The 18132-nt window shown below is 35.0% G+C and overlaps 1 protein-coding gene across 5 annotated transcripts in view; it reads right to left on the bottom strand.

The window, feature by feature from the left end:
- LOC150103432 (L-fucose kinase-like) overlaps positions 1–18132 on the bottom strand; it is a 455316-nt gene that overhangs the window by 33967 nt on the left and 403217 nt on the right. For all 5 annotated transcript variants that reach the window (XM_090397435.1, XM_090397431.1, XM_090397433.1 and 2 more), the window contains 3 exons: positions 17328–17465; positions 11508–11602; positions 28–246 (listed from right to left, as the gene is read on the bottom strand). In XM_090397435.1, coding sequence (XP_090253561.1) covers positions 28–246; positions 11508–11602; positions 17328–17465 — 452 coding nt within the window. The remainder of the gene's footprint in view (positions 1–27; positions 247–11507; positions 11603–17327; positions 17466–18132) is intronic.

The following is an 18132-nucleotide window of genomic DNA, read 5'->3' as shown; positions in this document are numbered from 1 at the left end:
AGGAATTGCTATTCCACTGTATCTTACCTGCAGCAGATTCTTAGCCAAACGCACTTTCCCGGTATAAAGGAGAAGCAGATGACTATTTAACTCTTTCAAAAATGAAGGATTTACGTTGATTGACTCTACCTCTACATGTACAGGTAGCCCACACATAGAATATCCTCTGTTGATTCCTCCTATTATTCCACCCACTTGGTCTTGCCAACCTCCTCCAGTTGTCAGTAGCTGCTCCAAATATAACACCTAAAATGATATATTTCAGTGAAATATAATAAATATAATAAATATCATCAAATTCCTGATGATGATGATGATATTTCACTGATCATGAAATATCATCATCAGAATGATGAAATTTCATGAAAAATTCACACCATCACTAAAATAAATCAATATTAGATAATATTTTAATATTAGAGTTATTATCTAATATTAAGGGACATGAAACTGTTAGAATAAGAAAAACCTGTATCAAATGTAAAGATTTATTATTATAATGTGACAGTCTCCATTGAGTCCAAGGAGTTTTTTTTTGTGTTCCTACCCACAAAAAGTTTATTTGTAGTCATGCTGTGGGCAAGCTTAAGGATTTTTTCCTATTTTAATTATTTGATATATATTTTTTGTAATTTTTACTTATTTTTTTGCATAGTCTGGAAACCCTGCTCTAGAGATCAAACACAGAATTTTTTCATACCACTTCAGACCTCCAATAAGCGAGGCAGTGGTCTCACACTGGGTGATGAAATTCATCTCAAATCATATATGCTCAGAGTGGGACTAAACTCACAACCTGTCGGTTGTGAAGTGGATACGATAACCACTTAGCCAACCAGGCCGGTGAGTATAATGGAGTGTCTACAGAAGGGGAAAAAAAACCAAGTTTCCAGCAAGCCCTCCTCCCCTATTTTAGCAGCATTTCACTGACATAATCCATTTCTTGTTTCCTTCTTTTTTCTGTGTTACACATGTGTAACACAGAAAAAAGAAGGAAACAAGAAATGGATCTGTGTTACACACATAAACATACACACAAAAAAAACTCCATATGAAATCACCTACTTTGCCTTCAACTAAAAAAAAAAAAGTCAATATAACAATTCTCTCATCATGACAAGAATCAAACGTAGATATTTTTCATTTGAAGGGCACACTGTCCTATTATTCCCCTAAATGAATTTTAAAACATTTTAAAACAAACAAAAAGATGCTGAAAAATAAAAAGGAAAAACTGAAAGATTATTATTATCATTATGGAACTCCATGGAGCCATAAGACTGATCAGGCCAACCTTAGACAACACAAAGTCTATCAAACCACTCTGTAAACCGATTCACCACCTGCACATTTACCATTCTACCAGGCAATGAATTCCTTGGTCCAATCACCTCCATGCAAAAAAGCCATTTCTCAGAGATGACTTCCTGTGTTCCTCTCTTCTATGTCAATCTTGTAAATACCTCGCAACAGTTTAAATGTCTCAATGTCATCACTTCATCTTCTCTCCATCAAGCTGTAGTTTGCATGCTCTCAGTCCATCCTCATAACTAACATTGTAGAGTCCTGATATCATTTTGGTTATCCACCTCTGTATCCTTCCCAGGAGTAATTTATCCTCTTCAAACCCCAGTGACCAGATCTGGACACAACAGTCCAGATGTGGCTTGATTAGGGCGAATTCAGAAATGAAAATATAGAAATGCATAAATGGTTTTAAGAATTGAAAAATTTTGTACACTGATTCCTCATGGTACTTTCATACAATAAGTAACTAAAATTTATATAAGTTCTTACTAAGAAGCAAGAATAAATCAAGTAAATTAGTCAAACTTAATTGTTAAAACCATTAAATGCATTTACTTGAACGAGCCAGCATTTACTGGTTAAGAATCAAAGATATTAAAATTATGACTAACTCTTTAAGAATTTTATATAATTCCAATTTTGAAATTACAAAGTGGCAAACAGGAACTTTCACTCACCATCAAGATAGTGGAAAATATCTCTTAAGCTGACAATTGTGTTACAAGAAGAAAAATATTCATTTACACATATACCTGTCACTGAATTAGAACTCCCACTGACTTACTGGGACGTATTAAAAAAAACTGGGAGGATAGGGGTGAATACATGTTTTTGATGGCGAGTAGGATTTTGCATAATTTGTCGAAATCTGTATGTAGCTTTTGTTAAAAAGGTGGTGCAGCAACGAGATTTCAAATATGTGGCATGTTGTCTAGCTTCTTAAGTGGTATACGAGGTTGTTTTGGTTATCATGAAGACTTCTGTCATTAGCATTAAGGAAACTTTTAAGTAGCACTGCTTTAACACATTAGTAGTTTATTATTATTATTATTATGCAACACCTCCAGAGAGTCCAAAGACTCATCAAGGGAGGGCACCTACTCTACAACTCTCCGTCTCCATTACTCCACCAACTGCAACTACCTTCACCATCAACACCAATACCATCTACCGCTGACTACCACCACTAGTATTTTCACAGATGATTACAAACATCCATGCCAACAACAGGATTCGAACCTGCAGCCTTTTGGCTGGAGAGCTGATACGCTAACCACTTGGCCAACCAGGCCTGCAATTTAAAGCCTTGATGTTTTTTATGTAATGTAAAGACTCTGCACTTCTGCAGTCTCATTTTCTCATATATGTGCCACAATGCACAAAACTGACCATGGTAAATGCCTCTCAACCATTTTAGATGCCCAATACTCAATGCTTCCTCTGACTTTTTGCCAGTAAGAGATCAGAAAAATATTGTCCAAATTAGATGCAAAAATGTCTCCTGACCCTGATGGCATTCCCATACAAAAAAAAACTGTTTTCTTCCAGTATTATTCTCGACAATATTCAAATTTCTATACAACATGAAATTTCTCTTCTTGGAATCATCCTGATATGAAGCCTTTCACAAGACAACCTCTTCCTCCTCAGCTTCCAAAAAAAAAGCAAAAAAAAAAAACTAGGATTTATCTTTTGCTCAAGACATTACTTCACCTCCAAACAGTTGTTAACCTTGCACAAATCATAAATCCTTCCAGCTATTGAATACTGCTCCCAATTTTGGAGAGCAAAAATGCTTGACTCAAATATAAAGGACAATTTTTTGGTAAGAGATGGGTTATTAATCAATAGATTGATTAATAACCCATCTCTTACCAACTCATTCTACCCACTTTCACATAGTTGTTTGGTTTCACTTCTGCAATATGTGTGTTCTATAAATATTTCCATGAAAAATGTTCACACTAAATAGGATCAATAATTTCCCACTCAGTACTAAGTCTGTTGGAGCATGTGCGGCTGCCACCCAACAATCCCTTCACAGTACAGCTTGAAACCTACAGAATAAGTTTCTTTTCCTCCTCCTTCATCCCTGCTATTGCTGTATTGTGGGACAATCTTCTCCTTAACTGTTTCCCAAGGAATACAATATACAGGCTTTTAAATCAAATGTAAACAAGTTTGTCCTTTCCCAACCAACTACCACAGTACTAACGTAGTATAGGTTGATTAACCAACCACTTGTGTGGGCTCGACATAAAAAAAAAAAAAATTCCTTAGTTTTTTTTTTACAAGAGCATAAGGATAGGTACTTAGAAGTAACTGAAACTAGCAAACATGCAATTAGTTCTGCATTCTTTTACAAGGAGGATATAAATAGGAATTTAGAAGTAATGTACAATTAGAAAACATGCTTTTTCCTCTAAATGCCTATATCTATCCCTTTGAATTTTACTGTAAATTTTGGAGACGGTTGTGCTCATTAATAAATGTGCAAGTTTTTTCAAATTAATATATTTTATTCCTGATGAAGTACACCACAGACCATATAAAACTTGTTGAATAAACAAAATATGAATTCTTGCAAAACAGACCTTAAAAAAGGAAGATAAAAATCATATGCATCATTAAAATAATATAAAACAGTAATTTAAAAGGTAATGTGTAACTATTGTATGCCCACAGTTCAGAGAAACTGGTCTGGCAGATTGCCAAGAATTGTCAATTCATGCTGAAGGGGAGAAAGAAATAAAGAATGTACGAATTGGTCACCAACACACAATGTCACGTGCTTTATATGTAAACTTTTCCAACTGTTATACAAGCAAAATAGTTATCACTTTAAAAACTAAGAAAAACTTTAAAAGCGTGTATGCTACTTTTATTATCTATTATAATGTGGTGCACATTATAATAAAAATTTATAATGAAAATTTAAATTTGATATAATATAATTATATTATATCAAATATAATATAAATAAATAATTATATAAATAATTACTATAAATAATATCTTCTTCCTCCTCTAGCTTTACAGCTCTTTATGAGTTTTAGCTTGCAAAACAATTTTTAGCCATTCTTTTCTTTTCTGTGCAACATTCTTCCAATTCTTAACTTTTAAAGTTGGAAGATCTTTTTCTAGTAGCAAGGCTTATACGTTGGTCATACATAACTGGTAATTAGTTTACGTAATTAACAACGAATATAAAGTATATTAATTAAAGGTAACTTTAATAAATAACTTCTATATTTCGGCAACGTCACGTTGCCATCTTCAGGAACATAAAGATATAGTATGTGCATGCAGGCACTAACAAAAGCAAATGAGGAAGAAAGCAAGAAACTAAGTTTGTTCCTAAAGTCCTAATGGTGCCCTCTGGTGGGCTAATTTGGTTGACTTGGCAGTTAGGCTGAAGTTCTCAAAATGTAAGTCTCCCAAATTTGGGATAGTTTCATGCACCCAAATTTTTTGAGGTTAGCAACGTTTTTTAGAGCTGTTGAAGATTCCTTGAATAATCTCTCATATTTAAACTTGCTGCGGTGTATTATTTTTGTTTTCTTCCAATGAATTCTATGCTGGGTATATAAGGCATGGTCTGCCAGCCCAGAGCGGGTGTACTGGTGAAACCGGATGTCTTTGTGTTCTGAAATCCTGATATTTGTTGTTCTGCCTGTTTGGCCAAAGTAGGACAATTTGCAGCTGCAAGGGATCTGGTATACACCAGGTAGGTCTAGGGGAAGTGGTTGGTCTTTGGTAGAGCAGATAAGGGATGCCAACTTTTTATATGGTCTGTAACAGGAAGTAAGGTCATATTTTCTGAGGATATTGGTTATTTTCTCAGAGGTGTCCTGGATGTAGGGGATGGTGATAGATTTGGTGTAATCTTTATTGTGGAGGGGGGTTGTAGTTTACTGGTTTGAGTATTTTTTGGATTTTTTGGGGGGTTATAGCCATTGGCTAAGAAAGTGTTGTGGATGTGGTTTAGTTCAGTAGTTAGGGCCTTGTCATCTGAGCAGATTAATTTTGCCCTGTTATATAGTGTTTTTATAACCCCATATTGTTGTGGGGGGGGGGGATTGCTGGTGAATGTATCTGCCAGTATGGGTGGGTTTTCTGTAAACAGAGAAAACGAAAGAGCCATCAAGCTGGCAGGTGATTAAAGTGTCTAGGAAGGGGAGGGTGTTGTTTTCCTCTTTTTCTAAGGTGAATTGGACTCTGGGGGTGTTGGTTGTTTAAGTGTTAGGAAGGAGTGGAGTGAGTCTGAGCCATGTGGCCAAATAGCGAACACATCATCCACATAACGAAGCCAAATAGTGGGTTTTTGTGGGGCGTAGTATAAGGCTTTCTCTTCAAAGGTCTCCATAAAGAAATTGGCCAAGGGTGGGGAAAGTGGTGAACCCATGGCTGTCCCCTCTATCTGTTTGTAGAACTTTCCTTGCCAAACGAAATAGCCTGAGTTCATAGTGAACTGAAATAGGGCTGAGATATTGGAAAGAAACTTGGCTTGGATGAGCCCTAGGGTTTCTTTGAGTAGGACATTAGTGAATAGGGAGGAGACGTCAAAACTGGGGAAATGCCACTGTGGTGCTAAATCAAAAGGACTACAAAGGTAACCTTAATGCTTTAGTACTAGACCGTACTACTTACCTCCCTATTGAATATAATCCTACCAGCTCTCAGATTAAAACTCTCCACAGACTCCTTAAGAAAGTCACTTCTTGGCCTGTGGAAGTCACTAACAAACTAAAACCTTATAACTCTCGCCCCCCCCCCCCCGATTATATGGACTCCCAAAAATACATAAACAAAATGTGACATTACGTCCCATAGTGGATGGCATTGATTCCCCCACATATAAATTAGCCAAAACGCTCACACAGTATACTGGCAACACACCATCACACATAAAAAACTCAGCCCACTTTAAAGCCAGTGTAGAAAACCTCTCACTCCAACACACTGACATAATGGTCAGTTTTGACATCTCCTCCCTATTCACTAATGTTCCACTCAAAGAGCTCATCCAAGCCAAGTTTCCTCCCGATATCTCAGCCCTATTTCAGTTCACTATGAACTCAGGCTATTTCGTTTGGCAAGGAAAGTTCTACAAACAGATAGAGGGGACAGCCATGAGTTCACCACTTTCCTCACCCTTGGCCAATTTCTTTATGGAGACCTTTGAAGAGAAAGCCTTATACTCTGCCCCACAAAAACCCACTATTTGGCTTCGTTATGTGGATGATGTGTTCGCTATTTGGCCACATGGCTCAGACTCACTCCACTCCTTCCTAACACACTTAAACAACCAACACCCCCAGAGTCCAGTTCACCTCAGAAAAAGAGGAAAACAACACCCTCCCCTTCCTAGACACTTTAATCACCTGCCAGCTTGATGGATCTTTCGTTTTCTCTGTTTACAGAAAACCCACCCATACTGGCAGATACATTCACCAGCAATCCTCCCCCCCCCACAACAATATGGGGTTATAAAAACACTATATAACGGGGCAAAATTAATCTGCTCAGATGACAAGGCCCTAACTACTGAACTAAACCACATCCACAACACTTTCTTAGCCAATGGCTATAACCCCCCAAAAAATCCAAAAAATACTCAAACCAGTAAACCACAACCCCCCTCCCCCCCTCCACAATAAAAATTACACCAAATCTATCACCATCCCCTACATCCAGGGCACCTCTGAGAAAATAACCAATATCCTCAGAAAATATGACCTTACTTCCTGTTACAGACCATATAAAAAGTTGGCATCCCTTATTTGCTCTACCAAAGACCAACCACATCCCCTAGACCTACCTGGTGTATACCAGGTCCCTTGCAGCTGCAAATTGTCCTACTTTGGCCAAACAGGCAGAACAACAAATATCAGGATTTCAGAACACAAAGACATCCAGTTTCACCAGTACACCCGCTCTGGGCTGGCAGACCATGCCTTATATACCCACCATAGAATTCATTGGAAGAAAACAAAAATAATACACCGCAGCAAGTTTAAATACGAGAGATTATTCAGGGAATCTTCAGCAGCTCTAAAAAACGTTCCTAACCTCAACAAATTTGGGTGCATGAAACTACCCCAAATTTGGGAGACTTACATTTTGAGAACTTCAGCCCAACTGCCAAGTCAACCAAATTAGCCCACCAGAGGGCACCATTAGGACTTTAGGAACAAAATTAGTTTCTTGCTTTCTTCCTCATTTGCTTTTGTTAGTGCCTGCGTGCACATACCATATCTTTATGTTCCTGAAGATGCCAACGTGACGTTGCCGAAATACAGAAGTTATTTATTAAAGTTACATTTAATTAATATACTTTATATGCGTTGTTAATTCCGTAAACTAATTACCAGGAAGATCTTTTTGTACATCATCAATCCATCTTTTTCTTGATCTACCTTTCTTCCTTTGTCCAAATGATTTCCATTCAAATATTTTTTTAAAAAAAACTCTTCTATCTTTTTCCATTCTTTCTATGTGCCCCAACCAGAGGTGTAGCTAGGGAGGGGCAGAGGGGGCAGTCCACCCCGGGTGGCACTTTGAACCATTTTGAACTTTTGCAGTTAATTCTAAAATACAGTCTCGAGAACTCATTCCCAAATGTTGTAATACTACTGCAAATTTTCTCACAATTGCTGTAAGTGTTGCTAGTTGTGAGAGGAGTTTTTCCAAATAAAAGTGATTAAGAATTACCTACATTACTATGAAATAGACTTCGCCAATGTCATCGACGATTTTGCTAACAGAAAAGCAAGAAAAATAACATTTTAGAATGTTGAAATTAAAGTTTTACTTCAAAAATAAACATAGTGTTTTAAGTTATTTCCCTATGCATCGTTTTGACTTTTTGTAGTATTTTTGGTGTGTATTGAGAGGGGCGGCAAACTCAGGGATCGCCCGAGGCAGCAAAAGCTCTAGCTATACCACTGCCCAACCACACCATTCTTTGTCTATACTATATCTTCATCATTAATTAGTTGTTCAAGTTCATTAATTGTTCTAATTCTCCATATTTCATTTATATATTTTCCTTTCAAAGATTCTCAGTCTATCTATGTCTTTTTGTGTTAAAGCCTCTGTAGCTCAGTCAATATACACAAAGCCCCTTGGTCAGAAAGACCTGGGTTCGATTCCCATCCATGACATGAGGAACCTTTATTTGGTCTCTTTCGACTAAAGATGAGTTAGCTGGTCTCATATGGAGTAGAGGGTTTTTTTCACCTGGAAACTCTGGTTTTTCATCCCTCAGAATAGGCAAACTAGCCCATGAACACACACACACACACACACACACACACACACACACACACACACACACACACACACACAGATCTATAGTCATAAAATACATACTTAATCCCACACTAGGAGGAATGAACCAGTCCTAAGAGATGGTAGAGGAATGGGGGTACCCCATATGAATAAATAAATAAATGTGTTGATGGCCATGTTTCACATCCATATATTGTTACAGGTCTTATAATTGTTTTATAAAGTTTTAATTTAGAATTACGATTAAGAATCTTATTACTCATTAACTTTTTATAAATATAACAACACTTATTTCCAGCCATGATTCTACTATTAATTTCTTTGTATATATTATTATTTGAACCTAAATATTTAAAACTATCTATAACTTCAAAACTGTATTCACCTATAATAATTCATCTTGTAATATTTTTATTTACTGTCTTTTCACATTGCATATATTTAGTCTTCTGTTCATTAATTTGTAATCTAACTTATTTAGCATTTCTATTAAGTTCTTCAAATTTCTTTTCTAAATCTTTTCTCCTGAGATTTATTATCACTACATTATCTGCCTACGCACATACTATTCATTTATTATTAACCCACCGTTAAGGTGGCGGTGTCATAGTTATTTCTTTCTATATGTTTGGGGTCTGTGACATCCCACCTTACTAACAATGGGTTAATAAATCCTCTCATATTTAACTTTCTTATTATTGCTTCATGTACCAAATTAAATAAACTTGATGAAAGTACATCTCTTTGTCTTACTCCATAGTGTATTTCAAGGGATCCATTAAGTCCCCTTGTATTTTAACTACTGCTTTTGATCCTTCTAATTTTAATTAATCTAATTAATTTTCCTGGTATTCCTAGTGCTTTCAAGCTATGTATCATTTCTTATCTATTTAATTTATCAAATGCTTGTTGGAAATCAATATGAAGTTCTATATCATATTCTAAAAATTTTTGTATATATTTCATAGCATAAATATATTATCAATTGTAGATCTTTTATTTCTGTAACTACATTGGAACTCTCCCATTATTGTTTCTATATATGGCTCTAATCTTTTATATATCATATTTCATAAAATTCTGTATGTAACATTCAATAATGTAATTCCTCTATAGCTCTGACAATTCATCTTATCTACTTTTTTATATATTGGTTGGATTATTCCAATTTTCCAATTATTTGGCATTTTTTCTTCTTTCCATATATCTAATATCAAATAATAAATTTCTTTCCATAAGATTTCACTTGCATTCTTTATAAGTTCTCCTGTTATCCCATTTACTCCCAGTGCTTTTAAATTTTTAATTTGTTTTATTATTTCCACTATTTCTTTGTAAGTTAGTTCTTGAATTCTTTCTTCTATATTTCTACAATTATTTTGATCTTCATATTCCTTATGGTCTTCTACCATCATCATAATTCCTTAAAATATTCCTTCCATCTTTCTTTAACTAATTCTTTCTCAGTTAATACTTTTCTTCTTTATCATTACATTTGTGTATCAAAGTTATGTATTAACTATTTTAATTCTTTATAAAATCTTCTAGTTTCTCTTTTCTCATTATACTGCACTATTTATTCCACTTTCTTCTCCATCATTTCTTTCTTTTTCTTTCTACAAATTTTATTTGCTTGCTTTCTTTTCTTCTCTTTCATATTCTTTTCTATTATTTCTTGTGTTCCTTTGTAAATACTTTTTCCTTGCTTTGTTTTTCAATTCAATTATTTCCTTACATTCTTGATCAATTTTTCTTTGATATTCTTTCCTTTTTCTATTGTTTTAATATTATCTTTTATTTTCTTTTAATATTTATCAATTATTTCTCTACTTTGGAATGCTTCAGTGTTCCATTTCTTTATCTTTTCAGTTTGCTTTTGATCTACATTTGATATTCTATATATAAATTTAATTTTAACTCACATATGATCAAAGTCACAATTTGCTCCTCTATATGCTCGTACATCATTAACTGAACTTGCCCATCTTTTCAAAATCAGGACATGATCTATTTGATTACATTCTTTAGTTGGTGGAATAATCCAGGTCCCCAAATGTATCTTCTTATGTTAAAATGTGTACTCATTATTCTAAGTTTATTTGATATTGCTAATTGTATGTCTATTTCCGTTTTCACTGGTTTCTTCATATAAACTGTACTTTACAATTACTTCATGAAATGTCTTCTTTCCCTATTTTTGCATTAAAATCCCCTAATATTATCATGTCATCATTTTTATTTATTTTTTCACATATTTCTTGTAAATCTTCATAAAATGGATCTATCACAATCTCATCAGCATTTTCAGTCAGGGCATATATGTTAATAAAAGTGATATTATGGAATTTCCCTTTAATTCAAAACTTGCAAATTCTTTCATTTATTGGCATGAATTGTGAAATTGATTTTACTATATTTTTTCTAATAATAAATCCTACTACACTGTTCTTCAGCATAATATAATCTTTTTTGTTTATTCTTCCTTTTCCTCTTCATCTTATCTCCTGTAATGCTGTAACATCCAATTCATATTTCTTTAACTCTTCTGCTATACTTTGCATTTTCCCCACATGTAACACTGTTCTAACATTCAATGTTCCAAAATTCATTAACCATTTCCTTTTCATGTGTCATTTCCTTGAAGTCTATTTAGTTTTCTTAACAAGAGTTTTTTTTTTTTTTTTTTTTTTTTTTGTTACAGGAATGGGTTGTTAACCCACTACTTGGAGGACCAGGCCTCCAGGTTACCCCCTGGAAGCAAGGTGGTCCAGCTACACCCCTAGGCACTGGTACCCATTTCAGTCGCCTCTTACGACATGCATGGGCTACAATGGGACTATTCTTTAACCCCGGTCACCACACAGGGTAAGAATTATATCTAATTAGATATATTTGTTATTACTTACTGCATGTAAAAGAGAATTCTTGTCATATTTCTTTCCGGTAACTGTCCACAGGACGGCTATAACAGCTCCAGCCAAAATACTACTTGTGCCAAGTCCTAATATAATTGTATTGAAATACTTATTTTAACTTAGTTGATCAATTTCTTTTTTATTCAATTAATTTTAATCAAAATCAGTTTTATTCTAGGACCCATTAGTCCAATGCTTTGTCTAATAAATTTAATAAAGAAAACATGTACTTGAAAGATAAATGTATTTATTAAAAGTGCATATTCAGTACATCAATCAAAGATTAGAATATGTGGCTGCTATATACAAAGATAAAGCCTGTGTGTGTGTGAATTTCATACTAAATATCAAATCTCACTGATAATTCAATTAAAAGAACTGATTCATTTAATTCATTAATTAATTAACAAAGTAAATTAAATGAATATCAATTAATTAATATGGACAATTCATTCTAGTAATACTTTGGTTTATCTTACAATATATACAAAAAACCTCAAATACAATAATAATTTTATCTTCCATTAATGTATCAACATTAGTATTATTCTAGACAGATCCCAAGACAAATTCCAAAAACTCCTCACACACCTTAAGATTACAATGTTTACAATATTTTGTGTTAAATATCTTCGGCATTGGTGCACCTACAACTACCTACTGTCACTTTCTACTCACTTATTACTCTTCATGAATTCTACTTAGTCACCATTCTTCATGCAAAAAATATTCTTACTCCCTCACATATAAAACTATTTATATTATTATTATTAGACCTCCATGGAGTTAATGACTCATTGCATCCTTAGTCACACAGACAGTTGATCATACTGTGACTTGAATGTATTCACTGTCTCCACACTTCCAGGCAATACATTCCAACTGTCTACAACTCTCCGTGCAAAAAAAATCTACTCCTCACCTGCCTTGCTCACATCCTCATACAACTTCCAGGGATGGCCTATTGTTCTTCCTGTTCCACCCATTCTATGAAAAAATCTGATTCAGATCATATCCCCTCCCTCCCTTGATCTTCTCTCCACTAGACTCTGTAATTTGCATTCTCTCAATCTGCCTTCATACTCTACATTCCAGAGACCATCTTCAATTGTCTGTGAACCCTTTCCAAATTCCCTTCATCCTTTTGAAAACCTGGTGAATCTGAGCACAATAACCCATATGCAGTTTGATCAAAGCCTTATACAATGGAATCATAACATTCTTACTCTTACATGTCAGAGTTCTCCACATCATTCCCATAATGTGCTGCGCTGTCCTCACAATTTTAGCAATTGTTCCCAGAATTTCATCCTCAAACACCCCCAGATATATTATCTTATCCACCTCCTCCAAGATATTCCCATCACTCTTATACTCTGCATCCCATCTGTGCTTCCCAAACTTTAAAACCTTACACTTTGCTATGTGGAATTGGTAGTCTCGTTCATGTTCCAATTCAGAAAGTCTATTCAAGTCGACTGCAATGCTACAATATCAATTGCACTCTGCACAGTTCTTCACAACTTTGCATCATTTGCAAACAACTGTATATCGTCATTCAAACCCTTCCCAATATCATTTACATTAAAGAGCAATGAAACCAAAACAGACACTTGGGGCACACCAACGGTGACTTTCTCCCTCATGTGGAAATCTATCAGAGGCATTAGCAAAATCTAAATATGCCACCTTGTGTGCTTTCCCCCTTTGTCCACTGTACTTGCCACCTTATCATAGTATGTTGACTGCTAAAATGTGATCTTCCTTTAGCAAACCCATGCTGTGCATCAAAGAGAATGTTGTATTCATCAATCTAATTCTGAATTATAATTCTCACTAGCCTCTCTAACACTAACTCCAGACAAACAGATTGGTCTGTAATTCAAAGCCTTAGTCTAATAACCCCATTTATGAAGCAGAACAATTATGCCCTCTTTCCACCCCTTTGGAACTTGGGTGGAAGCTGTCTCCTGAGTTTGTCATAATCACATCTTATAGTTCCACATATATCCCTTTTTTCACAGAAGTCTCCATATGACTAGCCAGCACCCAAGTAATCACTTATGGTCACTCTCACAAACTGGAGGGAGATTCAACACTTCATTTACAATAACATCCTCTGATGAGATAATCAAATCCAAGACCCTTGATCCTTGTGTACCTCTATTATGTACTGCCTAAGAAAGTTGTCCCTCATTATATACTGCCTAAGACAGTTGTCCCTCAAAAACTCAAGAAATTCATTCTCTTTGCACCAGTCTATATTATCATAATTAAAATCACCCATAATGATCATCCATTTCTTATTTATTAGCTAGATGATAGCAACACTTCTTCTTCTTCAGCTGCTCCCATTTCTATATGGGATTGCTGTTTCTGATGAGTTTTTTCCACTGGTGTCTATTGTAGAACTGCATCTTTGTCCAGGTTTTTCTCCTTCAGATCTTCCTCTACATTATTGTTGCTAGACAACAGCAACAATAATGATATAATAAAGACAACTAGATAATTCATTCTATTCATCTCTACCTCACACCATACTGCTTCAAAACCATTGCTAATATTCACTCCTCTCATCTCTACTTAGATGGAGATAACTCTGTTACCATCAACAGTAGACTTCTCCCCCCACACACAATTTCCATGAAAAACATCATATCCAGCCATCTCTATTCCTGTTAAAATGTTATCCTCATCTAACCAAGCCTTACTAATCCCAACAATTTTGGGGCAAATATACTCTACAATTAATGCTACAATTTCATTATCTTTATTTCAAATAGTTTTGACATTCATAAACATATATACTACCTTATTTCTGGTTCTATAACAAGTCTCTCCAACCCCACTCCCCAGATGTGAATCCTTATTCCCTCCCTCCCCTCCTCTTGGTCACTCATTTCTATCATTACTGATCTTACACTTCATCTCAGACCTATTGTTCCCCCCCCCCCCCACCACATCTCTAGTCATCCCAAACCTTTCTTGTACAAGCATATCTGCTCTTGTATCCATCATCCACTCTTCCCACACAGCTTCTCCCTATCCATTCTGGCCTTCCCTGTTTCTCTTGCGTTTCTTCTCTTTCATTCTTTTCACTCATGCTACTCATCTCTGCATTCACAAGATCAACTATCCTACTTACCTGCTGTTTCACATCAATTTTACCAAATCATTTTACCACATCATTTCAGACATCATTCTCTCTTGTAGAACTAGTTTCTCCAGCTGACTCACACCAAATCCATTTAAATGTATCCCTTCTCTTTTACACGGCTCCATTTGTCACTGAAATTCATCCCACACATTCATAAAATTAATTCCTTTTTCTTCACATATCCCCAATAGCATCCCTTTCATAATCCTCACTCGCCATCTCTCTCTTTCTCTCTCTCTCTCTCTCTCATCACTATCACACCCGGGGCAAGATTCTCACTACCATTCTTACCACAATGTTATTCTTTTACTTTACTTCTTAGCAAGCTCCTGATATCTATCCTTACATTCTCCTTGCTACCATCCAGATCATTTGTGCCTACTACCTCTACAAACGCTGCTGCTCACTTCTTTCTCATATGTAGTGCTTTAATTATTCAGCTCAATCTGCCCCTTACAAAGCAAATACAAATACAAAGCAAACCTTATGAATCTTATCATTTACCACACTTCTAATAATCAAGTCCCCATACATGGTCACTCTTGAATCATTGGACACCTCTTTCACACTGCCATCTCTTATTCCAGCCTTTATCTCTCTTTCATATACACCTGTTATTCTCCTCATTTCACTCTGCAATTGCCTCATCACTCACTTCATCTTCACCAACTGTGCTTTCATATCCTGAATTACTTTCTCACTGCTCTTCACTATACCTACCAGGTTGGTCACATTTTTATCCTCACTACTTATAACACTCATTATCTTACAGTCTGTTAGTTTAATTTTTGCACATGCAATCTTACTGTAGTCCATGCGGTTAGCCTAGTGGCTTTGCACTTCGCAACCATATGACTGGGGAAGGGAGTGTCCCTAGGTTCGATTCCCGTTGACGACGTGAAGAGTTGAAGGAATCTTCCTCAGCCATAGCCAAGTTAGCCGGTCCTGGACGTGGACAGCAGGGTTTTTCTGCCAGTTTATCTGGCATTTTTCATCCCACAAGCAGGCAAACCGGCCCCGTGAACACACAGGGATACAGCCAGGAATACTTTGAAGCATAGGGGTGACCATTCTATCCTCGTATTTCAGTTACGAAATCCAAGCATGCTTGGAGGGTTGGGTGCCTTAAAGTTATCTATCTCAATGGCTTGTTAAAGCCAGTGAGATAGATAGAATCTTACTGTACTTTCAATCAACTCATTCATACTCTCCTTCACATTTTTTTCACTACTATTTAAACTCAGAACTCCATCCACTACAATACTTTCAGTTTAATAACTTTCAGCATTAACTTCCACTACTTCATTTTCTTGTTTCCACCAAGTCTCACTTTTCTGGTTCATCAAACATCTATGACAATCTCTCTTCACTGTCATTCTCATGCCACAATGCAATATCACATGCATGTGTGCACACACACACACCTACATTTCACCCCCCCCCCCGATGTCAAACCCCTTGCCACAATGATGTCTCAACTGTCATTGTTCTCCTTTTACATCAGTGTCATGAATAACATTACTTATGTATCGTACATGGTATAAAGATGTAAGTGTAAAAAAACACAGTAATATTAAGCTGACTATTAACCTCATTAATCTAAGAGTCACAACACCAGTCTACCCAAATCATTGCAACAATACTACAACAGAATGGTCTACTTATACTCTACAATTTAGCATCATCTGCAGACAAGTGAACAATATCATCAATGTACATAATACAAAAATTTGTAGTACACCACATCTCATGTTTCCCCTTTGAGCCCTATCCTCAAAATACATCACTTTTAAGTATCTATCAGCCAACCATCCGGAAGTTACCAGTCAATTTTTCATTCTCATCCCTTCAATATAACAGCACCTACCTACCTACTGTCGATGCAATATTTTATCAAATGCCTTTGCATATCTGAAAAAAATTACTGTATATCCATATCTTATGCCTGATATAGTGGTTAATAATCCATAATGAGAAGGCATGCAAATTACATATTTTGTAAATTTTTTATTAAGCAGGTCAAAAATATAAAAAAAATCACTGAATTCTTTCTTATACTGAACAACATACAAAGTCAATTGAAAAAAATTCTTTATTCTCATCATTGGAGAATGTAATTTTTATTTATAAGATCTTATAAAGTCTCATTTAGAAAATCTTATATTTAATAACACTTTTAAAAGGTAGGGAAATATATCTTGACAGAAATCTGAAAATAAAAAATTATGATAATTATAAGAGATCTTTCTGAAATGATGTAATGGTTTTGTGTGTGTGAAGAGGAGAATTTTGGACCTCCTCTTTTATCCCCCTTTTCCTGTCATATACCTAAAAATTGGCATCATCACTCTATGCCGTCTTACAAATTAAAAAATAAATAAATGAAATTTAGCTTTTTAAATTTCCATATAAATTTATTTATAGTTTTGTAACTTTAGTGTTTATGGTAATTACTAATATTACTGTAACAGGATTTTCTTTTTATCAACCTACTATTTTAATACAATTTGCATAACCTTTTTACAATACATTGCTGTGTTTCTAATCTGAAAAAATTCAAGCAATTTCTAGTGCATACTTTGACAGTGTGATATGACATCATTCAGAATATACTGCCCTCACTCCAAGATATGAAATTAAGGATAGTTCCTTACCTGATCCTTGAGGTAGTAATGACCATGCATGTATCTCAAATCCACTACCATAGTTTTGATAAAGTTGTTCCTCAAGAGTCTGATTTGAGGTAATATCAACAAGATTAGTGCATAGAATGGCAGCCTTCAATAAAGCTCCTGAAAATAAAATCATTGAAGTCATGAGGATTTTTTAATACCAAATTAGCTGAAACATAAAAGATATATATATAAATATATATTTTAATATGAACTCATCCCTCAAATGGCTATTAAGCTATAGCACATTAGTATTAGTACCATGAGTGGTCTAATGGTTATATAATCTGGAATAAAGCTTCTCTAGGGAAACATGAACTTTTTCAAGCCACTTTAGACCTCTAGTAAACAGAGGAGCAATCTAGTAGTATCATTATAGACAATAAAATCCACCTTCCACTTAATGTTGGTGTACAATATTACATGTATGGATATTTTCATCTCAACTTGATATGTATGTAGCAAAGTCTACCAAATACACATGGTTTTTGAGTAGTTTATATTCTACCTGAAGAACATATAAACTCAAACATCTCTAGAGTAGGAATTTCAGACTATGTATAAAAATAAATAAAAAATATATGAATATATATAGTTGTTTTTAGAGAAACTTGTGCCATAGTTCTATACAATATACACGAAAACACAACATAAAAGTATTATTTATTAAATATACTGCTATATTTCAGTCTGAAATTAACAGACCATTATCAGTGGTTTAAAAAAACAGTTGTTACAAGACAGAATGCAAACAATTGATTTATTCGAAATTGAACGAGCTGTGTGA

The sequence above is a fragment of the Typopeltis vanoorti genome, chromosome 9 (genome assembly GCF_054136105.1).
Source record: "Typopeltis vanoorti isolate ZY-2024b chromosome 9, IOZ_Tvanoo_1.0, whole genome shotgun sequence".
Lineage (NCBI taxonomy): Eukaryota > Metazoa > Arthropoda > Arachnida > Uropygi > Thelyphonidae > Typopeltis > Typopeltis vanoorti.
The sequence above is the reverse complement of the archived record's forward strand: the minus strand, read 5'-3'. Positions and strand labels throughout refer to the sequence as shown.